The following is a 27,273-nucleotide window of genomic DNA, read 5'->3' as shown; positions in this document are numbered from 1 at the left end:
AGAAAGCCACCAGGGGCCCCAGTGGGAGTTATGAATGTGGTTTTTGTCCTGTTACGCCTAGAATGTGAGATTCACACGGGCAGAGTCCATTCCATAGAAGCTATCACACTTAGAACTGCTGTAATCTGATCAAAATTCCTAGTCACTGAAGCAACCAGCTAAACCTGCCAACTAAATAACCATCAAGATATGGAGTCCAACTCCCCTTTGGTGATAATGGATGAATACTTCATATTTAGAGTAGCCCCTTTTTGTGGCAGTAGAGGTATCCTTGTGTTCCTGTGATACCCTCTCAAAACAAATAATTACAAAACGATGGTGAGGTTAAGCTTGCTATCACCCCACTGTAGGTAATCTTTGGACACTGTGGCAACACTAGCCAAAGCAGCCAAGACTGTGTGTTAGGGCCCCCAGCTATGAAGGGCTCATGGGAACCCATGAAGTCAGGCTGGAGGGCCAGGAGGAGAGTGAAGCAGCACCGAGTCAGTATAGGAACCTGCACAAATGGCAGAGCAACTCTAGGAACCTCAATCCTGCAAACACTAGGGTAGTCCAGAGGTATGCAACAAGCAGTATTACGATACTTTTATACAGCACCAAGTTCATGTTCACTTTCAGTAAAACATAGTTTCCCAGCATAAAGGAGAAAGGAAGAACCCATCTGAGACCTCAGCTCAGGCCTCCACTTTCCTAGTTTCCTTGATGGTACTCAAAACCCTGGAGCAGCCCACCTGCCCCACCAGCTTGAAATGAGGCTAGAAACCCCATGAAGTTGTCCCAAAGGGAAGAGCAGGGGTTTTGAACAAGTTTACCAGAACATGTCTAATACACAACTATTCTGCCCATTCCCAAAAAGCTAAAGTGTCCAAATCTCCCCAACTGAAGTAGGATAGAAAAGGTCTCTCCAAGCCAGTTTATCTTTGACCATTTAGTCAACATTTGAGTGCCCACTTTGCTAGGATTCAACACAGGTCTAAAATGTAATAAATCAGGCCAATCACAGATATATTGAGGGCATCCCCTGGGCCAAGAGCTAGCCTGGCCGTGCATTTATTTCTCTTTGCTTTTGTCCTGTATCCCTAGAGGATCTTCAAGCACTGCTCTTTCTGAACTTGACTTTTTTTGGGGTGAGGAAGACTGGCCCTGAGCCAATCTTCTGTTGCCAATTGTCCTCTTTTTACTTGAAAGAGATTGTCCCTGAGCTACCATACATGCCAGTCTTACTCTGTTTTGCATGTGGGGCACCACCACAGCATGGCCTGACAAGGTCCATGCCCAGGACTCAAACCTGTGAACCCCAGGCTGCAAAAGTGGAGTGCATGAACTTAACCACTATGCCACTGGGCCGGCCCCTGAACTTTACTTCTTGATGGCTAGTTTTCCTTTGCAGCACCCCCTCCATCCCCCATTTCCTCTTCTTCAGGATATGTGTGGCAGCAGAGCTCCAAATTCTTAGACTCCTCCTGCCAAATTCAGGAAGACTATTTCCACATTTTCTTCTATGGAGGGGGCCTCTTCTCTCTTCATATCTGTAAGAGGAATAAAATTTAATCTGAAGATCAAGGTCACGAAATATAAGAGCTGGTATGAACACTCCAGGCTATGCAACACTGAACATATTAAAACAAGATTTTGGCAGTTGATTTTTTTATTGATAAAAAGTTGAAACATGCTTAAATCACCTTGCTATTAAGCTTGTATAAGCCAAAGTTGGCTCTCTTCGGAGTATTTTCCTTTATTTTAACTTGGTTAAATAAAGCACACCTTGCTATGTCTACAGCAGTAACTAGATGTTGTATTTTGGATCCAAGGCAGAATACTGTATAATAACTGGCAAAGACTGTCCTTTACATTTTAAAACTTCACCACCCAGAGGACACAAAACTACAGAGTATAATGTCAACCTCTTAAGTATACATATTCACATCCTGTGTGTATCTGTCTATGTATATACATATATATATGCTTTGAGAAAGGATGGGAAGAACATGCTTAACCTTTTTTTTGGTATTTCCTAAATTATGTACCCTGAAAATGTGCTATTCACATAAAAAGGGAGAAATCATGCTGGATATCTACATGAGCACTCTAAAAAACCTATTGTGTAACATCCAAACTTCTTACTTGCTTTACAAAGCTCCCTACCACATCCTTATTTTCTTTACTCCCTCATATAACCATTTCTGGCTAAGTTTGATGTTCTCTGTCCACATCATTCCAGCTTCCCGGTCATTACATAATCATTCTTCTTATGTTCCCCTCAAGTCAGTATTTCATGACTTCTGGAGACCTTTCCAAATATCACCAATGATTAATCTCATCATGAGGACCCACAGAGGGTGCATAATTGTTTCTTTACCTGATTATATGATTGTTTGTAGGCTGTTGAAGGCACACACCTTATTCTCTAAGCATAAAACATTTAGCTCTTTTGAGAAAAATATTCAAAGATTACTTTCTTCAAAAGATCACCAAGCCAAACATTTGGCCATATTTTTATTTACTACATATACTATAAACATATACAATACATGCTACAAAAAAACCATTTCTTTAAAATTTAACTGTCAAGAAAGTGTATAGTGTTATAATACAATGGCACATGTTCATATTTTATTTCAAATCGCTTTGCTTATCACCCATTTCAAACCATTAATAGTGAAATGTTACTTAAGGATAATTAAAAATTATCTATTTGCATTATTAACAATAAACAATTCCAACAAATTAATAAGAACTAACCATGTCAAATATTAGTATCCAAAAGATGGGCTTTTGCAGAAATGATTATATAAAATACAGCAGCCAATTTCAGTTTACTTTGCTCTGTGACAATGTACATATACACTTGAATAGGACTCTAGCATTTGCTTTTGGAAGATACTTATAAGAAGTCCTTTGATTTCTTAAGGTCCAAAACTGCCACATCTAGCCAAATCCAAACCCAACAGTTCATGTAATGGCTTCGCACAACCCATCATTGAGAAATTCTTATGATTTGGGTAGAGTTGCATGTTCCACTAATATTACATATGAGGAAGAGAAACAATACAGGCCAATATCAAAGTCAAAGTCAAAAGAAAATACAAACATTCAAATCAGTTGTGGCAAGGGTTTTCTACAAATATTTTAAGATGTCATACTTTCAAGAAAACAAGATTTAATGTGTATTTGATTTTACAGTATCTATGCTCTAACTGAAAATTTAACAGAGTAGTCAGATGGAATTAAGTCTAGTATTGCAAACCTGTTCATTCAACATTATTGAGCACCCACTACGTGCATAGCACTGTGCTAACATTTTAAAAGTCGAGTACTAATGTCTTTATCAAGCATTACCTTAGTGTGAGGTAAAAATATATTAAATTAGCGTCAACTCATTAGTTTGCTTGTGATGATGTATGTAATCCTGTGCCAGCTGGCTTCCCTGTGCCATATAACGTGCTTCTGCACAGCCCTCATTCACTCACACAAACACCTGCACACTGACTGTGCCAGGCATTATGCTAGTCACTGGGATACCATGATTTGGTATATGTTTAAAGAATCCCAATTAACCATTAACCTATGCAAAACAATTAGAAAGATACATTACTTTTCTAAGATGAGGCCCAAAGCAAAATATAAGGTTTTTCTATTGGTCATACCACACGATAGACCAGTGAGTGCCTTTCTAGACTGAGAACTCACTTTGAAAGTTTCACGTTGTAGTCTAAACAGCCTAGATCATTTTTGGTCTCAGAAGTGTATTCTTTGGAGCACCTGACCACATTTAAACCATTTCATACTTAAAAGAGTTTGTAAACTAAACTTGAATAGAAAGAAAAAGAGCCAAAAATGAAGGCAGTTTATAATGCAATCTACTTCAAGCACTATTCTGGCCACGTGAAATGAATAATACATAAGTAATTCATGATTGGTTCAAACATTTTTCAGAGCATTAACTTTATCCCCAAACTCATGTAATTTTAACTTGACTTTTATACAAGTTGCACATAAAACAAAGGGCAGAATTTGGCCCCACAACCTTCTATGGAATATTCTAAGTGATTGGTCCTTCCACTCCAAGTAGAAGCTAAGAATTCTAATAGGATACTGGCACTTAAGAGAAATGGCCCTGCTGGATCCCATTAGCCAGAAGTCTATTTAGCTGCAGCAGCAGTGTGAACCTACGGTGACCCCTTGAGGGAAGGCAGAGAGCTGGGAGTTTGGTTGTCAACTCAGTGAATCCAATACTGGCTTAAAGCTATGCACTGAATAAAGTGCTCTGCACGTCCTGCTTGTCATCTGGAATGAAAATAAACACTTATCTTGAGAATTAACCTATTTGTAGGTTTGGGGAAAAAGAATGACAAGGGTTAAAAGATTCCCAAGAAAAAGAATGAAGCATTGACTAGGAAGGAAGACAAATGCTTCTAGTAGTGTCCTCAGAATTCTCAGGATTGCACTGTCAGAATGAGTCATACAATGGTCATGTTCTATAAATGAAAAAGCAATCCCACTGGGTACTATTCACACGGTGCATGATTACTTCATGGGGGTGGAAGGAAACAGTCTATTGCCATTTGATAGCATGATTTCAAAATAAAAACAAAACCATTGAATAAATCAGGGTAAGCAGTGTGCAACACTCCTCTCCTGTCCATCAGTTTTCCACAGGTTGATTTGCACTGCCTGAGAAAGGAGGTGAGACACCTACCCCTTCTGATACACTCAGGCATGGCTGCTACCACCTAAAATTGCCAAACCAGAAGTTAACACACAAGCCCTCCAGTTTCGTACCCTGAATATGGTAAATGAGACTAGGGATGGAGTAGTTCAGTCTAAAAAAGATCACAGGTAACAGAATGCTTATATAAACTAGACTGTTTTGACATCTGTAAGAAAACTGTATAGATGGCAATCGGAAAAAAAAAAAAAAAGATTGTTCCCATCTGTCAGCAAAACTGTTTGTTGAGCTATACTCAGCTGAAGTCCTCATCGGGATTCTGTTGATCCAGCAGACGGACATGTGTGAATGGGAAGTGACCTCGTTTGCCATTACACTCCCCTTCCCACTGACCACTCACATTAATCTTCGTAACCTTTACCAGCTCACCGACCTGCAGGAGGAGAATAAGGAGAGTACTTTATTTCCAGTTATGAACACAAGCTGAAAAACTCCATTCTCTGGTTAGGCATACCCTGCCCACGTGATGGCTCTAGGGCTGACATTACAGAAATGGCGATTCCCTGCCTCCCAAGCCCCAGCCACCAGACTCATTACTGTGGTTAATGCAGGCAGAAGGAAGAAGTGATTTCAGAAGTGCAGAAAAACACAGAGTACAGAAAACAGAAAGGATCCTAGAAAATGCTGTTTTTCAGAAATCCCAAGTGTCTCTGGATGAGCAATCCCAACTAAAGTGAGCTAGTATTCCCTTTCTTTGTACCCACTACCCTTAGCTTCCTGCCTGCCCCACAGGCCTGCGCTAGGCGAAGAAGCCCCCTCCCCTCACTGGCATACAGCAGCAGCACAATCCCCGAGCCCATTCTCATACACATATTCTGGCTTGCTACTGCTTGTAGAGCAGAAGGCAATCACAGGAAGCATACTTCACTTAGTCCCAGAAAATGAAGTGTTCCCATCACCTGCATACCAAGGCAAGGCTTTTCCCACTTGGGGAGGTATAGACCAAAACTCCAAATTCCATCAGCTGCCTGAAAAGCCCCCAGCTTCTTCAGTAAGCTCTACTTGGTAGGTCACTGAATGCCAGCCCCCCATCCCACCCCTCCAGGTAATGACAGACCTTGCTGCTCCCTGAATGGCACCTGGTTCCTGTTCACTAATAATAATGGGACATCATGTTTTTGCTTCTGTTACAAAAAGCTTCCTGTTGCAATGTAAAGTTTTGACAATCTAGGATATACCTCACCTCTATCCTGCTATGAAACTTAAGACAAGGTCAGTCTGATGAATGGATTCACTCGGTGGCAAAATATTGAACAATGGTGAGATAAGGCCCCAGATGTCACCGGAATAAAGAACTTTATGACTGTCCTTTAATTACCAACACCTGAGTTCTGAGCATATTAAGTGGTTTCTAAGCATAACTGTTCATTTGGTTTTATTAAGTAACTAATATTTGTTGAACTTTCATAAAGTGTTGTAAGGGGCATTTTATATAAATTATTTTCTCTTTATTATTTTTTATTTTTTTAAAGATTGGCACCTGGGCTAACAACTGTTGCCAATCTTTTTTTTTTTTTTTTCTGCTTTATCTCCCCAAACACCCCCTGTACATAGTTGTATATCTTAGTTGCAGGTCCTTCTAGTTGTGGGATGTGGGACGCCACCTCAACGTGGCCTGACAAGTGGTGCCATGTCTGCGCCCAGGATCCGAACCCTGGGCCACGGCAGCGGAGTGCGTGAACTTAACCACTCGGCCACGGAGCCGGCCCCTAAATTATTTTCTAATCATTGTAATAACCCTGTAAGACAGGAATTATTTTCATTTTACAGATAAGAAAACTGAGGTTCAGAGCAATTATATGATATACCTGAGGTCACACTGCCCGTGTCAGGGCTGGGATTTGAGCCCAGAATTATCTGGCTCCAAAGCCTATTTATACTCTTTCTACTCTACCAGGAACTTTCAAATTATGCTCCCAGGGGCTCAGGGGTTCCCTAAGAACGTGGATAGGCCAACGCCAACTCAAGTCTAGGCCCAGGGCCTTCTCTAGAACTAGCCTGATCTCACTCAGAGAGGAAACAGCTTGCCTACTGGCCTATCTGTAATTTCCTAAAGAATTATCTGAAAACCAGAGTCCTAAAGTGGTTGTGGGGGTCATAGGATGCTAAGAAAGGCAGACAGAAACCAGGGAATATTAGAGAAACAAGAGATAAGATACAAGGGTGAGGAAAAGCAGTAGCTTGGTCTGCTGATATTGTAAAGATTAAGGGTAATGGTGTAAGGGGACAAGAGGGATGGGTGACACTGCCTGCCCATCCTTGCAAGCAGATCTAATCCCTATAGGCTGCTAGCAACAGGGTTCTGTTCATTCCCAGCAATCTTGCAATTCAAAGTTCCTGACATCCACGCAGGCCAACTATGACAAGCAAAGATTTTCATAGTCTTTGGGGAGAGGAAGACCAGGATGTCAAGTGAAAATTTCCTTGCTAGTAAAAACAGTCTAAAAGATTTCTTCCCCAATTCCCGTTCCCAGACTTTCTCACTTATTCCCTTTTTTTTTTTTTAAAGATTTTATTTTTCCTTTTTCTCCCCAAAGCCCCCTGGTACATTGTTGTATATATTTTTTTAGTTGTGGGTCCTTCTAGTTGTGGCATGTGGGATGCCGCCTCAGCATGACCTGATGATCCAGGATCCGAACCAGCGAAACTCTGAGCCGCCGCAGCAGAGTGCGCAAACTTAACCACTCAGCCACGGGGCCGGCCCCTCACTTGTTCCCTTTTTAAAATTCTTGCAGTGTTGCACAGAGCTAGGCTTAACAACAGCTCCATAACATTTGACTATTCCTTAGTGAACTTCACTTGTTTCTGACCTGTCAGCTACCTTTGACTCCCCACCCTTCACACACACACACACACACACACACACACGCTCAGCACACGTTACTGGAATTAATGCCCCTGTGCTGCTAGCTCCTTTTTATGTTAAGGTCAATAAAAAGAACTTCTTTTCCCCATTTTTAGTATTTATTTGTACTATCTGTTAAAACACTCATGTCATACTAACTCTCTTCTGGTAGCTGGACCCAGAATAATATAAGTCAGTCCCCAATCTTAAGAAAGAGAAAAATGTTTGAGGGGATGTGTACACACATGTCAAAAATCTAAATTGCCGGGGCTGGCCCGGTGGCGCAGCAGTTAAGTTCGCACGTTCTGCTTCAGCAGCCCAGGGTTCACGAGTTTCAATCCCAGGTGCAGACATGGCACCGCTTGGCAAGCCATGCTGTAGTAGGCATCCCACATATAAAGTAGAGGAAGATGGGCATGGATGTTAGCTCAGGGCCAGTCTTCCTCAGCAAAAAGAGGATTGGCAGCAGATGTTAGCTCAGGGCTAATCTTCCTCAAAAAAAAAAAAATCTAAATTGCCATTCATGTTATGTTCCCATTCAGATCAGGACAAAGGAGCAGTTTCTTGTTTTTTTTTTTGAGGAAGATTAGCCCTGAGCTAACTGCTGCCAATCCTCCTCTTTTTGCTGAGGAAGACTGGCCCTGAGCTAACATCTGTGCCCATCTTCCTCTATTTGTGGGACGCCTTCCACAGCATGGCCTGCCAAGCGGTGCCATGTCCACACCCAGGATCCAAACTGGCGAACCCTGGGCCACCGAAGTGGAACATGAGAACTTAACCGCTGCACCACCAGGCTGGAGGGGCAGTTTCTTTTAAGAAACTGGTTTAATGACATCCCAGTTAACAAACCTAATAACTGTTACGTCTGAATCCATCATTTTATAGATATTAAAAACACACACAAGGGACATAATTGAACATTCTGGAGTGCTGGAAATGTTCTATACTTTTGTCTGGGAGGTTATTACACAGTGTGTACGCTTGTAAACTCATCAAGCTGCATACTTAGGATTAGTACATTTTACTGAATGATTTCAGATCTAAACAAAAAGGTGAAAAAGAAAAGGATGTTTGTTATATTTTATCCAGCTTTTCTAGGTGTTTTGTAGAAGATGCTTCTTAAGGATACATCCTCAAGCACACCATTCTACTTGATACCAAAATCTACATTTAAACATCCCTCTTTTCTCTCAATGTTATATTGTCTTTATTCTTAAGCATCCCAGGTGCCATCTCAAGAAGTGAAGAGTAGGGTGAAATGTGGACCAGCCCAGTCCCTTGCTGTTATCAGTACCACAGAACCACACCAGTTCTCCACAAGCAGGTCAAAAATTGATGATCTGACCTCAGACCTTTCTTCTTTCAGAGTTCGAAGGGAGAAATGAGCAGAGGTTCCTATGAGGCAAGATGTTACTGGGGGGAGGAATTGCATGCAGATTAGACCTTTGGACAACATCAGAGCCATATCTAATGTACACACTCTCTTGGTTCTACCTTAGAGAGTTAAGGCTCAGGAAAACAACACCATATTCTGGAATCCAAATTTTTTTTTTTTACAGTTGATTAGGTTCTTGGCAGAGAGGTCCAAACACCAGGGGGTGAAAGAAAGGCTATGCCATGACTCTGAAATGATTCTGATTTTTAAATGAATAAAAGAGAAAAGTTGTAAGCAGTTAATTGGGCTAATTAACCTACCTAAAGTGGCCTTCAAGTACAAATACTTCAAGGAAGACCTTATTAAAATTAAATAACCTTTCGTACCATATGGACTTTTTCTCCAAAATATTCAAAACACATGGGGACTCCTAGAGTCAAGAACAGACGAGTCCCAAAGGCAACATGACTATCCTTAGAGACTATATGAGGCCCTAGCTCTTCAACACTTTGGAAGGGTGGGGCAGGGAGTGCAGGATGGGGCAGTCCAAGAACACGGTGCTCCACTAAGTGCGGTCTCTCTTCAAGTTGGAAATGGCATCAGGATTTGTGCTCTTCCTCCTCTTAGGCAACAACACACTAAAGCAGAATTTCTGAAGGCCAGACTAGAGGGTGAGGCGGATACACATAAGTTTGAAACTTGGTGTACTACTTCAAAGACAAAGAAAGCAGAAGTGAATACTTGCCCCAGAAATGTTACAATCTTAAGATACAAAGCAAAGTACCAATCAGTGAGTGCAGTAATAACCATCGTTCTAACACTACTGATTTCAAAATTCAAGTAGTAGATGGAAAAAGAATCCTAATCTACCTACCAACGAAAATAGAAAGACCTTACAAACGACTTGAAGCACTACAAAGCAGTTAACCTTTCTTTTCACGAGGCAGACCTCACTAACTCCTGTAAAGGAGACAGTGATGATTCTTTCACCACTGAGCTACTGTTTCAGCATCCAGTCAGCTCCTCAGCCTCCCAATCCTGGCCACATCCTTAGGAGCAAGTCTGCAAGTAAATCATGGTGTCATCTGTAAAGAGGATTGAATGTGGTTACTTCAGTTTCTCTACTCCCAGGGAACTTGATGAATACTGGTTTCCTCCCTAACTCTGTGTAGTTCCCACAGTCACGATTTTGGTGCATATGTCGTCACATCTAGAATTGGTCCAGGAGCAAAAGATCACCCAGTTGATCTTCACTAGTGAGTTCCAGTGATAATGAGAAGGAAATCGGAACCCAAATGGCATTAATTTCTGGTATTCACTCAACAGGAGACATCAGGGAACTGTGTGACTGCCCTTGCCGGTATAACTCCAGGTGACTGCTTTTCTAGTTTTGCCCCTATTATCTAACAGGAAAGGCATCAACAATTGTCAGTGTTCCTTTGATCAAGACTTGCTGCAAGATTTCAGGGAGCTCAGGGCAGGAAACACACAAATTCACAGAAATAAAGCCAGGGAAAAGCAAGTACAGAGATGGAATACAGGGGCCTTGTCCTCAAACATTTTCAAACACACCAAGAATGCATTTAGTAAATATTTTAAGATTTGACTGAAGGAGAAAAAGAGTTAAGGAAACTACAGCAGGGGCCAGCCCAGTGGCGCAGCAGTTAAGTGTGCACATTCTGCTTCTGTGGCCCGGGCTTCACTGGTTCAGATCCCAGGTGCAGGCATGACCAGTTGGCAAGCCATGCTGTGGTAGGCGTCCCACATATAAAGTAGACGAAGATGGGCATGGATGTTAGCTCAGGGCCAGTCTTCCTCAGCAAAAAGAGGAGGACTGGCAGCAGTTAGCTCAGGGCTAATCTTCCTCAAAAAAAAAAAGAAAGAAAGAAAGAAAACTACAGCAATCTAAGATAGGGGTCAGCAAATTATGGCCCATGAGCCAAATCTAGCTTGCTGCCTGTTTCTGTTTTTTTTGAGGAAGATTAGCCCTGAGCTAACATCTGCTGCCAATCCTCCTTTTTGCCGAGGAAGACTGGCCCTGAGCTAACATCCGTGCCCATCTTCCTCTACTTTATATGTGGGATGCCTACCACAGCATGGCTTGCCAAGCGGTGCCATGTCTGCACCCAGGATCCGAACCAGCAAACCCCAGGCCGCTGAAGTAGAACGTGCGCACTTAACCGCTGCGCCACCAGGCTGGCCCTGCTGACTGTTTTTAAGGATTTTATTTTCCTTTTTCTCCCCAAAGCCCCCTGGTACATAGTTGTGTATTTTTAGTTGTGAGTCCTTCTAGTTGTGGCATGTGGGATGCCGCCCCAGCATGACCAGGCAAGTGGTGCCATGTCCACGCCCAGGATTCAAACCGGCGAAACCCTGGGCCACTGAAGCGGAGTGCGCAGACTTAACCACTCGGCCACAGGGCCGGCCCCCTTGCTGCCTGTTTTTGTAAATAGTTTTATTGGAACACAGCAAGCTCCTTTGTTGCTTTGTCTATGGCTGCTTTCTTGCTACAGTGGCAGAGTTGAGTGGTTGTGACAGAGACTGTATGACCCATAAAACCCTTTACTGAAAAAGTCTGCAGACCCCTGATCTAAGGAATAGGTAATGTTTAGGGCCTATCTACAGTCTTCCAAATCAATGGAAACAAGCGAGGACAGTTCAGCTTTAATGATTCATGTGCCTCAGAAATGGCCTGAAATGGGCATGTGCTGTACTGGTGGAAAGTTGCAGGTCTTCAAGATTTAACAGGTAGGCTTCCAGGTGAAGAGAAAAAGCATCCCACCAAATCCTGGAAGACGGGTTTTACCCTGTTCTAGTCCAAGGCAGAGAAGATCTTCTGTAGCTCAACAACTGATAATGTCTGAAACTAAGTTCTCCATCCCCTTGGTGAAAGGTGGGGAGGTGATCACATATAGTAGGTACATTTTAGCTTAAAATAAAGAATTTTCTAAAAAACTAATATAATGAACTAGACTTGAGGTTCCCAAACTGTACAGTGTCAGAGGCATTTCAGGAAACTCAGAGGGGTGCCATGAAATATTTTAAATTTCTGAGGAAAACAGTAATACTTGACACCTGTTATGCCATGTGAACTACTATCTCAAGGCAGTTGACAATTCTGACATTAGATCACACCACATTCCTTTCACAGATGTCTTATCTTTGCAAAGCTGAGTTTTCGCAGTGATAAAAAAAACAACAAGCATCTCATGAAAATAAGTGTGGAACAGGAAGTGAGGGTGGCAGTGTTCAATATGATCCCAAGCTTTGAGAAATTGTGTCTCACAGCTGTACACATCTCATTAGTTAAGTAATTGTACTTATTTAAGATTAACATAAAAATATTGTTTTCTTTCAATTGTGTTCATTACTTTTTTCGAATGAGTACTAAGTTATTAGGATATAAATATTTAAGTTGTTTGAACCTACCTACTTAATAAATGCAACTGTTGGATATTTCTTTTGGCCTGGAGAACTGTGAAATATTACTGAGACACTATGGATGCTATGAACCAAGAAAGTTTGGAAACTCTGAACTACATTGTTTTGGTTGATAGCAAGTTCTCCAAAAGTAGAGATATTCAAACAGATGTTTAAAAATCATCTGGGGGCTGGCCCCGTGGCTGAGTGGTTAAGTTCGCGAGCTCTGCTTAGACAGCCCAGGGTTTCGCCAGCTTGGATCCTGGGTGCAGACATCAAGCCGTGCTAAGGCAGCATCCCACATACCACAACTAGAAGGACCCAAACTAAAAAAAATATACAACTATGTCCTGGGGGGCTTTGGGGAGAAAAAGGAAAAATAAAATCTTTAAAAATCATCTGTGAAGATACCAGAGGGCCTGCCTTCAATGCCTGAGAGGCTAGATTAGATACTTGCAAAGTCTCTTCCCATTGAGATTCCATGATTTGAAATGAAGATGTCCAAAAAGGATGGAAGGGAGAGGGAAAGTAGACACCTGCCTCAATGAACAGTAAAAAAATCTATAGCTACAATTCCAGAAAAAGACAAACTGCACATAACAAAGAGTTGCCACACATGTTCTTACACCTTCCCATCTCATTTTTTTTCCACCTGCAACAAAGGGAAAATTGGGGCCTTTGCTCCAATTTTCCCTACATAGGTCAAAATGCCTTAACAACTTAAGCTTCACAGAATTCCACATGGGGAGATGTGGAGTTGATGTAGCCAGTGCTGCATATAATCAGGGACCCAAAGCACTTTACGCCTTCCCCATCTGTGCTCTGATGAACAGGTCCATGCCTAAGCACACCCAAGAAGATCCTTGGTTACTCTGAAGTCTTGTTATCTGTCAAAGGCAAAATGCCAGGTTGAATCAGAGACTAGAAGTCACCCGATTAGCACATTTAAAGATAACATGATTGTTCTGGACAATCTATAGAGATATAAAATAAACTTTAACACCTGCAATTTACAAGGTAAGATTTATCACTATTCCAGCTCCCAAGAAGCCCTGAAACAAAAATCTAAGATCAAAAAACGACAGGTGTCTCTGCACTATTCTAGTGTTATTTCCAGTATTGATCAAATCTAAGATCAAAAAACAAAAGGTGCCTCTGCGCTATTCTAGTGTCATTTCCAATACTTCTCCTTCAAAATACTCAGCATATCTGAATTTGTTTAAAATCTGTCCTCATCAGGAGCTCCAGGATGGAACAGATGGTGTCTGTCTTGGGTCAGTTATATTCCTCCAGAATATGGCTGGCTGACTGACTCAGAGAACTACAGTGGGCAGAGGGATACCCCTACTTTGGTTGTTAGCTAGAATTAATCACTTCTTTCTACAGCCTTCATCCCTCCTAGAAAAATCTAGTGGGTGGGAAAAGAGAAAATATCTAATAACTTATATTGTAGTGGGAGACTCTGGTCACAACAAATACACCACCAAGGAAACATCCATCAGTAAGGTGAAGGCACGTCGTTCTTGAACACTGTTTTTTTGAGGAAGATTAGCCCTGAGCTAACTGCTGCCAATCCTCCTCTTTTTGCTGAGGAAGGCTGGCCCTGAGCTAACATCCATGCCCATCTTCCTCTGCTTTATATGTGGGATGCCTACCACAGCATGGGTTGCCAGGTCGTGCCATGTCCGCACCCAGGATCTGAACCGGCAAACCCCGGGCCGCCAAAGCAGAACGTGTGCACTTAACCGCTGCGCCACCGGGCCAGCCCCTTGAACACTGCTTTTTAAGTTTTTTTTTTTTTTAAAGAACAGAAACCCTTTCTTCAAAGAAAATCTTATAGAGACCCCAATATATAACACAGTTAAAAAAACAGTTGCTTTGGTTGAAGCAAGGGAAGAAACCCAGAGCCCTGCATCCTCTTCAGCCTCCCCCTCTTCCCGGGCACTCCTGGGAACTCAGGACACTGAGAAGCAGTCTGAAGACTGCTGGTCTAATATAGTCTCTCCAGGGTCCTGCATAAGTCTAAAATGCAATGATTCTAATCTATCAATTTCAAGTTAAAACTCCACTAAAACGTACCTTGCTAGTCTACAGATCTGGATTTATAGTGAGTCAAACACAGCAATGAATGTTTTTCTTACTAGAATGCTACAGTCAAAAAGTCAGAGTCTCCTAATCTCATCTCCCAGACTCATCTCAACAGGGTCTAGGCATCAGCTCCTATGAAAAACCAGAGACAGAAAGGAGAACTATGCCTTCCTGCATAGACCGTACAACCGAGCATATGCTATCAATGAAACCACACAAAACGTGCATTGAGGAAGGCAGCAGCACCTTATAAAACAAAAAAACCAATCAGACTGAATTTGGGTATGGCAGAAAAGGCACCAAGGTAGATCTTAGTTTACCACATTTCCACTTCCAGTTAGTTTGAACAACCCATTCAATCTGTCTAAACATCAGTTTTTTTCATATGATGAATAAGGATATCTAAGGTCCTTTCCAGCTCTAGAATTCTATGATGCTAAACTAACACCATTTTTTAAAGTATGTAAGGTGTTCTAAACTAATAAGGGTATTTATACTAACTTGAAAGAGGTCATCTTCAGCAATCAACATATGTGGCTCAAAACCACCAACCAAAAAAGAAAACTTACTGAAATCATGAACTAGTTTTCTACTCAAATCTTTATTTCACAAGATTTATGTTTCACAGCAGGAAGAGCAGCTCAATCATTTTTGAGCACTAAAGTCTCTAATCAAGGCAGGCAGCATTAAAAACAATTCTCTTTGAGAAAGGAAATGCAAATGGAAGCAAAACTAATGTGATAACTGTTCTCTCTTTGGTGTTAGTTGGCTTGTTCCATGAATGCTTTTTTCACACTCCAGCCCAGTGCTGCAATAAATGTCAAGAGTCACATCTGTCATGTGCACAGCACTGTGTTGGATGCTATCATCTGAAATTAAATGAAAACATGAGACTACAATTTTCTGTTTTCCTTATCCTCCAAATTCTAATTGGGAAAAAAGTGATGTGACCTAGGCAAAATACAGTTCATTTTTCATTAAAGCAGGGACACGATACTTTTTTTTCAAGGAAGATTAGCCCTGAGCTAACTTCCACTGCCAATCCTCCTCTTTTTGCCGAGGAAGACTGACCCTGAGCTAACATCAGTGCCCATCTTCCTCTACTTTATACGTGGGACGCCTACCACAGCATGGCTTGGCTTGCCAAGCAGTGCCATGTCCGCACCCCGGATCCAAACCCGGGATCCGAACCGGCAAACCCCAGGCCGCCGAAGTGGAACGTGCGCACTTAACCACTGCGCCACCAGGCCAGCCCAAGGGTCACAATGCTTTTAAATCACAACATGATCTCAAAAAATACACACTTTAAAAACACACATTTTTTCAGTCAGACGTATAAGACTCAACTAACCCTCCTTTGCATCCACTATCTAGAATGTAAAAGAAAAAATTCAAATCCAGTAATATCGGAGACTGATTCAAATAAATTCTAGCTCATTCTGTGGGCTAACACTCCCCCTTAGACAGAGGGCAGCTCCTACTCCCCTGTGTATAAACATGAGCCAAAGAAAACAAAATTTAGTGATTTTAGTTTACAAGAATACACTTTTGTTCATTCTCTGCTAATCTGTGCTCACATAACTTCACCCTGTGCTAATGAAAGTTACCTACTTGCTGAAATTCAAGTTACCATATCAGTAGGCTCTGAAAGGTGGGATAGCATGCCACTTATGTACTAGTTTTTATGCTGAACCACTAGCTGCACAACTCAGAAAGGAAGAGAGAGAAGGAGGGAGGAGGAAAGAGAAAAAGAGGAATAAAGGAAAAAACACAATGCAATGCTGAGCAAGAGGAGATGGGCTACCAAGGCAAAAATAAGTAAAAGGCAAAAATTTACTCCACAGGAGGAAGTGGCTTCTTGCCTGTAAAATGCATTAAACAACAAAAACTAAGTAAACCTGCTGCTCCTTGGAATCAATATTTTTGGGTAGGTGTCTCTTCACATCTATACTATGCTTTTCTATTACCCCTGAATTCTTACCTGATGAACACAATCAATCAATGGTAAGGAACTCCATCCCCCTAAAGTAAAAATATTATATTTTTGCGGGAAAATTCCATTTAAGGGCTTTCCTAAAGACCACTTATTATACTTAAACCTGTGTGAGCCCACCTTATTTCAGACAATGATAGAAAGAAAGAGATTAGAACGTAGATGAGAAAAAATATTTTAGGTTAATTTCTGTGAATTCAGGTAGTGTTATTAGTCAAAGTATGTTTAGTAGATCAATCAGAACATTCAGTTATACAGTTTTAAGCTTACTCATTCCAATACAGGTTTTCTATAAAAAAGAGAAAACCCAACATTAATTGTCAAAATCAGTACTTAACGGTTCGACATCTACAACAACATCACAATGCTGGTGCTTGTATTCAGCATTCCTACAAAGCTCTAAGAGGTTTGAAAGGGAGACCCTGTAGCAGATCTCTTCTTTCTACATTTTGCACATTATGTACCTCCAAAGCCAAGGCTGTCTTGTCGTAGGCATTAGGGACTCGCTTCTGGATTACCCTGGCATAAATGGGCCCATTCTGGAGGTTAGGGAGCGGAGTGTTGACGCTGGGTTGGGCATAGGGCCCGGGCTCCGGCCCACCCAATGGCTGTGGGTGGGAACCCTCCTGGTTACCTCCAATCAGAGCCGATACTGAGGCGGAGGCAGGTCTATACTTCTCGACGTAAGGGACTGGAATCATCCCCCTCTTGCCTTCGCTGTCCTCCGCATTCCACCACTGCTCTTCAGGCTTATCCCGGATTCTCAGGATGTCTCCTTTCTTAAAGGGAAGATCTTCTTCATCATTCCCATTAAAGTCAAAGAGGGCTCGCACATACTCTGCCTCCTCCTGCCTGAGAATCACTCCACTACCCTGCCTGGATCTGGAAACTGGTTCTATTAATGTTGTAGTGTCCAAATAGTGTATTTTGTAGAATTCCAGTAAAGCAGGCAATGAATCAAACTCTTGATCGCCTATTCGGAGTCTGGAGGTGCTCATTCCTGGAAAAAAACAGAGAAGGGTATTATTTAAAGATGTATTACACTGGAGATGAAATGCAGATTTTTTAAACATTTCCCACACAAATTTAGTCAATATTTAATCAGGAAAAAAAAGATCAGGAAAAAATAACCCCTTCTCTTCATAGTAAACTCAATCACATTTTGTAGCTGAAACATCCCCCGAGAAAGATGCCCATCAGCACCTGCAGCAGAGAAGAAGAGGCGGCCATGGTAGACCAGGTCAGTCAGGACATGCTCCCACACTGGATCGGACAAAGCAACAGGAGACTTTCTGTTCATTCTTTCAAAATGCTCTATTGCTATCTCACTTACAGAGTAGTACAAGGTTAAAGGTTTTGTTGCAATCTTCTTTACAACCTCAGGAAATGTAGCAACCTCTCCTTTTTCATACGTTCCAACAGCTATCCCAGGAAGACATGGGAAGAACTTGGTATCTACACTAGGCTCATACATTACTTCTCGTCACATCTCGAAATGTACAATTCCTAAGGAAAAAAAGTTTTAAGTCTATCTTTTTCATCTACGATTGCTAATCTCCATTTCATTTCTGACTGCCGAAAAAAGCTTAATGAGGCAAAGAACCAAGGAGCCTAAAAGGAGAAACTAAGAAGCTAACTGTTTAAAAATCAGTTCCTAAGGTCTTCACTTAAAACATGGAGGGGCCAGCCCCATGGCTGATTGGTTAAGTTTATGCGCTCTGCTTCAGTGGCCCAGAGTTTCACTGGTTCAGATCCTGGGCATGGTCCTAGCACTGCTCATTAAGCCATGCTGAGGCGGCATCCCACATGCCACAACTAGAAGGACCCACAACTAAAATATACAACCATGCACTGGAGGGCTTTGGGGAGAATAAGCAAAAATTTAAATAAATAAATAAAACATGGAAACCAGATTGCTCCCTTAGAAGCAAACGGGTCATGAAAAAAGGTAAAGGAGGGTGCTTGGGAAAATGAAGAAGTGTTAAAATCCTCAACCTCTGATAACACAGGGTCCAAGGGAAAGACACATTAGGAATGCTTAAAATTCACATGGCACAAACGTGTGTGTCTCTAGACACAGGGCATATTTCAGAATGTTTTCCCTCTCTATCCTGAGACTCCAGAATTGAAGGATAATAAATGAACGTATATAGGTTCAAAATAAGAAACACAATTTTTTTTTTTTTTGAGGAAGATTAGCCCTGAGCTAACATCTGCTGCCAATCCTCTTTTTTCTGAAGAAGACTGGCCCTGAGCTAACATCCGTGCCCATCTTCCTCTACATTTTTTTTTTTAAGATTTTATTTTTCCTCTTTCTCCCCAAAGCCCCCCAGTACATAGCTGTCTATTTTTAGATGTGGGTCCTTCTAGTTGTGGCATGTGGGACGCCGCCTCAGCATGGCTTGACGAGCAGTGCCATGTCCGTGCCCAGGATCCAAACCAGTGAAACCCTGGGCAGCTGAAGCAGAGTGCACGAACTTAACCACTCGGCCATGGGTCCGGCCCCCTTCCTCTATTTTATATGTGGGACGCTGCCACAGCATGGCTTGCCAAGTGGTATGTAGGTCTGTAGCTGGGATCCAAGCCGGCAAACCCCAGGCCACCGAAGTGGACCAGGCAAAGTTAACTGCTGCGCCACCTGGCCCGCCCCAGAAACACAATTTCTAATGAGGAATATAAACCTTTAACTTACACTCGGCTAAGCACCCAAAATATCAAATCATCTTTATTGGACTTTATACTTTTTGATTTCCAGATAAAGTAATACATAGCTTTACAGAAAACTGATTTATGTGGAGTTTGTTTTTTGTGTTTTTTAATCAGACTTAACCCTGCCACAGGACACTCTTAACATTGTGAGTTATAACCTCCTAGATTTTAATATATATGTATATGTTTGTGTGTGTGTATATATATATATATATGTGTGTGTGTATGTGTATATATGTCAATAATATATATATGTTTTTATAACTGGGTTACTATCCATAGTTGTCTATCTTGTTTTCCCAGTATAACATAAAAACATTTTATTTTATACAACAAAAATTTCCCCATATTCTTCAAGAACATGACTTCTAATGGCTATAAAGTACTCCCAACTTTTCACTAGTGCAAACAATGCTGTTGAGGGTTTTTGTTCTTATCTATTAATGAACATTTTTTATTACTTCCTTAGGATGAACTTGAAATGCAATAGCTAGATCAAAAGGTAAGAACATTAAGGTTTATGTTGCCAAATTGCCCTCTAAAAAGTTTGTACAATTTTATACTCCCACCGGTGGTTTATGAGTTCCCATTTCCTCCATATCCTTGCCAAAACAGCATTTTTTAAATCATTGCCAATTTAATAAGGAGAAATGTTATCTCTTTTTAAATATCATCTTTGATTGTTTGATGTTTTTCATATTTATTGACTATGTGTACTTCTTTTGTGAAAGTTACTTATTCAAGTCCTTTGTTAAGAGAACACAGCCAATCGACCCTCTCTATTCCTACTAACACTGGCCCACTCATCTAAAAAGCCGTAGCGATTAAGGCTATGAAATAGGAACACTGTGGGAGCCCAGTAGTCTAAATTAATTTGCCACTCTAAAAAAATGGAACCTAATTATTCCGTTCAATCTTAGAAAACACTTCTTACAGAATGACCAGAAAAAGTACATTTAAAATTCACTACTGGGGAGATGTGAAAAGATAAACTTTGGAAGTTAATCAGAAGTCCTTAATACAGAACGAATACTGATGACTACCTTCTCTTTTCACCAAAATAAATGATGAGACACCAAGACACAATTTAAAGGACAGTTACACATTTCTTATATTGCTAAAGTCCATCTGTGGAATTCATGGCTGAAAGCTGTTTTAGGTTAATAGCACACACTCAGTAATGCTGGTTCTCTTTCCAACTCAAGACGCTGAAATAGATGCCCAGACCCAGGACTGCCCGTCTATGGCAAACACTCATCAGGTACCAGCAGAACACAACCTTAGCTCCAAGTGCAGGACTGGAGAGACGATTTTGGTTAGGACCAGACCAGAAAATGGTGGTGCTATATTCTGGAGTTTCCCTTCACTAAAGTGGATCACTGATGGAGAGTCATTCTTAGTCAAGTCTAGTAGGCAAGGAGATGCATGGCCACCCTGCCCACCACCAAGTTAATTCAGTGATCCTTCCGGCCAGCAGAACCAGGTTGAGGACATGGTCCATGTGAGTTCCAAGGAAACCTACTTAGCACTGCCTGGTCAAGAAAGCCTCCAGGACAGAGTGGTAGGGAGAACCCTCACACCCGCAGAGCACCCAAGACTTAAAAAAAAGGTCCTGATGACACCTAGGGAGAAAAGCTCCCTTGTTAGAGTTTACTCAACTACACACTAAGGTTCAACAGCCAAAATGGTTTTCACTAGTCGCCTTTTTGGGACAGTGGTTGGCAGACAGTAAGTGCTGAGTTAAGTGTTAGATATTTTTCTTAATGAACCTAACTCTGAAGTGAGGGAAAGTTAAATGAAAGTCTGTTCCCAGCTTTAAGAAGCTCACGGCATAGTTGGGCTTACAAAGGCAAAAGAGTGTGGTTGGTGAGTGGTGGGGAAAGCAGAATGTATTAGGAGGACATTATTTTTTCTCCCCTGGCTTTCACTTTCAGTTGGAGAGGTGTTCTTACAGAAAATAGTAGAAACAACAAACTGTTCTCCAATACAACAAAATCACAATACAAGAGCAGCTCTGACCATCCCTAAACATTTCCAAGGGACTCTTCACTCTAAGAATGAAGGCAACCACTCCCTGTCATCCATTGTTACAGTTCCTCCCTTACTGTACTAGCCCAAGTGAAATGTGTTTTTATGGCAGGGAGGACAGCATTTACAAAAACAAGTAAGACCACTAAGCCAAGTCCCTTAGAAAGATCAGTGAGAGAATTCAGAAAGGAAAAAAACTGGTAGCTCATGTGCCATAAAGGTGGGAAGTTGGTTCAATTCATTTCTTGTTCAAATGCTGCATGGTAGCAACTGGGCCCACTAGGATTTTTTTTTCTTTTTTTTTTATTTTTGGCTGGGCAATCCCAACAGATACAGAAATACAAGCAAAACACCAAGGAAAATCTTTGACATTATTTTACCTATAAATTCTTTTTCTATTCTAATGACACTATAATAATTCCACAGAAGAGCTGTTTTTGCACACTGCTGGGGCAGTTAGATATATGAGGAAATAAAGCTTTATTGATCCAAACTCCAGAAGAAGGGAAAGGAGAGGAACAAAACACATTAAGTCCTACATAAGCTCAAACCTCACCACAGCTATATGTTCCGGCTCCTTTTCCCTAGTTCATCTCCTTCCAACCACAAACAGCCAAAGGCAGGAAATAGAAGGGCGGGAAAGGAAGGAGATACAGTCAGTGAGTCTAGAGAACAGAACCCACGACAGAGTTCTCATAGCTGGGACTTGGAAAAACTCACTGACTTGTTCTAAATCAAACCTGTGCTGGATTCGCAAAGTGCAGTTATGAACTAACACATTCAGAAATCAAAATCAATGCAAGCAGTTAGCTATTTCTACATGTATCTGTACGTGCTCGACTCATTACTTCTAAGCGTTTCAGCCCTCGGGTTACAACAGTTTTTACAACACCACTCCCTGAAGGTTTTATGAAGACCCAAGAGCTCTGTGGGCTAAAACAGGCCAGGTCACTTCCAGCCTGGGTAGCAACACAGGAACTCCATCATTAGCCTCTCCTTGATCTTCAGCACTTCCTCTTCCCTTAATTCCCACACTCTCTCTTCCTTCTCCTCTGCCTATGGTATTCACAGAGGTTGCTTAGTAAACACTCCCTACCACCTGTCCGCTAAAAAGAGGCCACTGACTTCCACCTGAAAAGGTATCCTAAAAAGGTGTCAAGATGCATGGTCTCCTAAGCAAATAAAACTGTAAAAATAGTGGATATGAGCACAGGACTTTGCAGATTCAGATTGAGTGGGTTTGATGAATTCTGGCTCTGCAATGTACTAGCTGTATGAGCTGTCATTTAGCTTCTCGTGGGGCCAAATACCTATCTAAAGTTCCTAAAAGTAGGAGCTGGCCTGGTGGTGCAGTGGTTAAGTTCGCACGTTTCACTTCGGCGGCTCGCGGTTCACTGGTTCGGATCCTGGGTGAGGACATGGCACCGCTCATCAAGCCATGCTGCGGCAGGCATCCCACATATAAAGTAGAGGAAGATGGGCAGAGATGTTAGCTCAGGGCCAGTCTTCCTCAGCAAAAAGAGGAGACTGGTGGCTGATGTTAGCTCAGAGCTAATCTTCCTCAAAATAAAAAGTTCCTAAAAGTAGCTGATAAATTATAGGTGCTCAACAAAAAGCAAATTCAGAGGCCAGCCCCATGGCGTAGGGGTTAAGTTCGGCACGCTCCACTTTGGTGGCCTGGGTTCACAGATTCAGATCCCAGGCATGGACCTACACCACTCATCAGCCATGGTGTGGTGGTAACCTACATAGAAAGTAAAGGAAGACTGGCACAGTTGTTAGCTCAGGGCTAATCTTCCTCAGGAAAAAAAAAAAAAAAGCAAATTCAGTTTAATATCCCCCCAAACCTCTGAATTCCTTTAGAAGTTTTAAATTCGTCCCAAAGTCCAGAATCTGCTGCACTATTTCCCAGAGAAAATTCACAGAACCTCAAGATGCTTCTCAAAAAGTTCTGTGGTCAGATAGATTTTAAAACCCAGTATCCAATACCTGTCTCTCTTGGAGGGTCATAATTTTACAGGAGCATAATAAAGACTTGGAGAAGTCTCATAGTAAATAAGCCTACTTCCTTTTACTGTGGAATTTTTTTTGGTGTAAAATCCGTAAGTAGCTCACTAAAGAACTTCTCTGGAACCACTGGACGGAGGGGTACTCTGATACTGAAGAGTAAGACACAGGACCACGTTTGTGAACTGCAAAGAAGACGAAGTAAACAAATGACACAGAAGCTGAAGGTACAAAAAGGTGGCAGTGGGTAATCAGCAGTCCCACAGAATCTCCAGAGAAGTGGCTGGGCCCAGTACCACTTTGAAGAGGCAGCACAATTACCACCTTAGCCTCTGCTCCCCAACTCCCCAAAATGAGGCAAGTTTTTATGCTCTCCTCACCCACTAGGGCAAGCGGTGGGAGGCTCTGGGTTGAGCAGGGAACAGCAGGCGCCACCCCATTTCCATGTACTGGATCCAAGATCCTTTCACACTTCCTGATGCACCCCACCCCCCTCCACCCTGGCACTTACTCCCTAAGACATGCTGTTTCACCAGTGCTCGCCAACCCACCCCACACATGCCTGTGAGCCTCTCAAGCTGAGAACAGATTTCCATTTTGCTCCAACTCCTCCCCACAACCTCACAGTTATGTTCATAAGATTAATATATCTAATATTTACTGAGTACTTATGATATGCCAGCCCTACCCCTAAGCATTTAATACACTAAAACTCATTTAATCCTCCTAACAACCTTCTGAAGTCAGTATTACTTTTTCCCTCTTTCACAAATGAGGAAACTGAGGCAGAGAGACATTAAAGAGCTTACCCAAAGTTACATAACTAGTAAGTGGCAGGTAAGTAAGATTCAAATCCAGGCTCCAGAGTTCAAGCTTGTAATTACTCTCCCAACTTGGTCCTTACTCAGTTTTGTCGACTGTCTACTGGCCAAAGTCTAGTGATAGCTCATTGTTCCAAGAGGAAGAAACCAGAGGGAGAAACTAGGACCGCGAAGCCTTCCCTAGAGGCACAGCTAGAGGTCCAACCTGACAGAGCACAACCACGACACTTGACCAACCGTGCCCTCCGGCCCTGGGGCACAGCTAGGGCGTTCCCAGCCATGGCAGCAGCAGTAGCCTGTGGGAGTTAAACACCTACAGTAAGTTAAAATAGACTCACTGGAAAAGGCTGAGAATACCTGGTCTATTCTGTCCCTGTCTCTAAAAACTACATCTAGGCCATTCCATACAAATTCTATGTATTATGTCCACAAAACATACTATATAATCCTAAGCAAAAAGCTCATTTTTCCATACTCAATTTGCCAAATAAGGATTTTAAAAGCCTCTTCAGCATTGACTTTTGGATAGCAGATGTATATTGTCTGAACACTAAAGCGGGTTTCTTTTTGTAATCCTTTCCTTTTGGTTTTTAAATAGAACCTGTTATCCTAGGACAGAGACAAAAGCATTCAGTCCTCCACGTGCACTGCTGAGATCTCAAAACGAAACTGGCTTTGACAGAAAAGAGTACAGTGTAATAGTGTCAGCTCTCAGCTCAGAACTCTTAGGTTCAAATTCTGGCTCAGTCATTTACCAGCTGTGTGACCTTGGGTAAATTACCGAATCTCTGACTCTCAGTTTCCTCATCTATAAAATGGAAATATCTTAATAAATGGAGATCACAGGACCTTCCTCACTAGATTGTTACAGACAGTAAATGAGACAAGGCACATAAAGCACTCAGCAAAGTACCTGGCATAGAATAATCAAGTCAATAAAGGTTAGCTATTAATATTGTATATGCCTTTCTAAAATTCAAAAAAGTCCTCTGTGCGGTTTCAAAAGGAAAAGAGCTTGATGGAGGAGGGGGAGAACAAAGAATAAGATATCTTTATAACGACAGCAACTGAGTCAATTGTCCTATGTGAAAAGAGGGTACATGACACAAAGAAGAATTACCACGATGCCCATGAAGGTTCCACACCCCCTCCACAAAGTCTGGCAATCTTCACCTTCTCTCGTAGGCCAAGGATCTGAACTCATGTGTGTTATGAAAAGGTGGAGCTCAATATCCAGGCAGGCGCTGACATATAAAGTCATAAGCCAAGGTATGAAGAAAGCTCAAACAAACCTGCCTGCTGCCATTTCCAAATTTTGCAACCAACAAAACACATACACATACAAAAGGGTGAGAACCGAGCTTCGGTGACAGGTTGCCATCATGTCACTGAACTACAACACAAAAACCCAGATACCATGCAGGTGGTAAAGAGTAAAATATACCTGGTTTAGGGCAAATATATGTTACATCAGTATTCCCATCACACATTATAATGCTATTAAACCAACTAGACTGTGAAAGATCCAGGACAATTTGTAGACTAAAGATCTCACACTCTTTTTAAAAATTAGTAAGTGTTAACAACAAAGAGACTGACTATCCCCCCATTTCTGGCCAGAGTGAATAAACCTAAGTTAGGGCTATCCTAAAAGGGCATGTCTGCAAGGCTGGCTCAGGAGCCTCCTAATTCACATGAGACTGGCTTGGTCAGGAGGAAACTGCTTCAGCCTGGGAGCGGTGAGAAGGCACCAGGACTCTAGGCGCTGTCAGGCAGATAATGCTAACCTCAGAATTACTCTGTACCTCGCAAATCTCAAGTACTATGTGCATAAACCTCCTTAGCATTCCCCAAACAACTCCCAGGGCATGGGTAAGACAGTCACACCTCAATGATCCTTGGCAAGGAAGACCCAGTGCAGATAATTTAAATTCTCAGAGAACCAGCTCGGTGGGGTCTGTTCCCAAGATCTAGGAAGACACAGCCCACAGGCCCAACCTACTGAGCAAGGAGAGGCCCTAAAGTACAAGACCAACAATGTTTTAAGTCCAAGGAAAAATGAAGAGCCATTCACTTCCAGGAAAGGGATTGTTTCCATTGGGTTATTTCTGGTTTATTTCCTGAAAAAAATCTTTTCTCCATTGAACACTTTGAAAACTAGAACCCCTAACTGCGGAGGACAGTCTCTGGACACTAAGCTCTCTGGGACACAGTCAGCTGGGCGTCAACTTATCCCGGGCTGATCGTAGAGGGCTTTCTTCCATCACCAAGGCACTTAGCTCACCACCTTCGTCCTCCTCGGGGGAAGAGGACGGTAAAAGTATTCTGGAAAAATGCCCAAGAAAGGAAAAAGCTGACCGGTTTCCTGAGGGTGTCTCCATCCCTCCCGGCCAGTATGCGGTGACTTCCTACCAAAGGCCACCAGGGGAGTATAGCCAAACCCGGCTCTCCAACACTGCAGGAAATGTTTCAAGCCTAAAAAGCCACTTGTAGGATTATCGGATTCATTCCGGGCACCGCTGCCAAGTGATGCCCCCGCAGTGCCAACATCCCCCTCAGTCCTTTGTCCCCACGTTGTCCGGCTCTGCCCTTGTGCCTGGCCCAGGCGCTAGCCCCACCCTGGGGCCGAGGCAGTTCCCCTTCCCCTGGGCTGTCCTCCCAAGTCACACCCAGAGGCCTGGGTCAGCGGCTCCTCCTCCCCCACGCACTCCCGCTCGTCCGCGGACCCAGCCCCGGCAGCAGGCTGCCCCCTGACACGGTCACTCCGGCCCTCTGCCCACGCCCCTCGTAGGGGTCAGCCCGCGAGGAGCAGGCGGCCAGGCTGGGGCGTCCCGCGGCCCTCACCCCCGCCCGGGGCCTCCCGTCCCGTCCCGTCCGTCCCTCACCGGGCGGAGGCTGGGCGGGCGACGGCGGCAGCGGCGGGCGCGGGCCGCTGCTGTTGATGATGTAGTGGGAGACGCGCGAGTTCTCGGAGACGCTGAGCACATAGTCCCCGGGGCTGGTGCTCGAGTCCCGCACCAGGAACACCCCGTGCCGCTGGCCCTGCAACAGCGCCACCGCCTCCTGCCGGCTCAGCCGTCCCCAGTACCAGCTACTCCGCTCCTCCGAGTCGAAGTTGCCCGCCATGGCCGCCTCCGCGCCTACACGCTGGGCCGCCGCCGCCGCGCGCGCCCCTCCAGCCCCGGCCCCCGCCGCCCAGCGGACCGGCTCGGGTCTCAGCCTCACAGCAGCGCCCGAAATGGCGGCGGCGGCCGCGGG

The 27,273-nt window shown here is 42.9% G+C and overlaps 1 protein-coding gene across 2 annotated transcripts; it reads right to left on the bottom strand.

Annotated features, from left to right (window-relative positions):
* Nucleotides 1-1,006: 1,006 nt before the first annotated feature.
* Nucleotides 1,007-27,273, bottom strand: CRK (CRK proto-oncogene, adaptor protein). 2 transcript variants are annotated; one of them, XM_046675124.1, is made up of 3 exons: nt 26,901-27,273; nt 16,915-17,450; nt 1,007-5,102 (listed from the first exon to the last, which is right to left on the bottom strand). In XM_046675124.1, the coding sequence occupies exons 1-3, from the start codon at nt 27,139-27,141 to the stop codon at nt 4,965-4,967; spliced, it is 915 nt and encodes a 304-aa protein (XP_046531080.1). In that variant the 5' UTR covers nt 27,142-27,273; the 3' UTR covers nt 1,007-4,964. The 2 variants fall into 2 exon arrangements, with proteins under 2 accessions (XP_046531080.1, XP_046531081.1); XM_046675125.1 differs by having other exon boundaries at nt 4,960-5,102; nt 17,085-17,450.

The sequence above is a fragment of the Equus quagga genome, chromosome 11, assembly GCF_021613505.1.
Source record: "Equus quagga isolate Etosha38 chromosome 11, UCLA_HA_Equagga_1.0, whole genome shotgun sequence".
Lineage (NCBI taxonomy): Eukaryota > Metazoa > Chordata > Mammalia > Perissodactyla > Equidae > Equus > Equus quagga.
The sequence above is the reverse complement of the archived record's forward strand: the minus strand, read 5'-3'. Positions and strand labels throughout refer to the sequence as shown.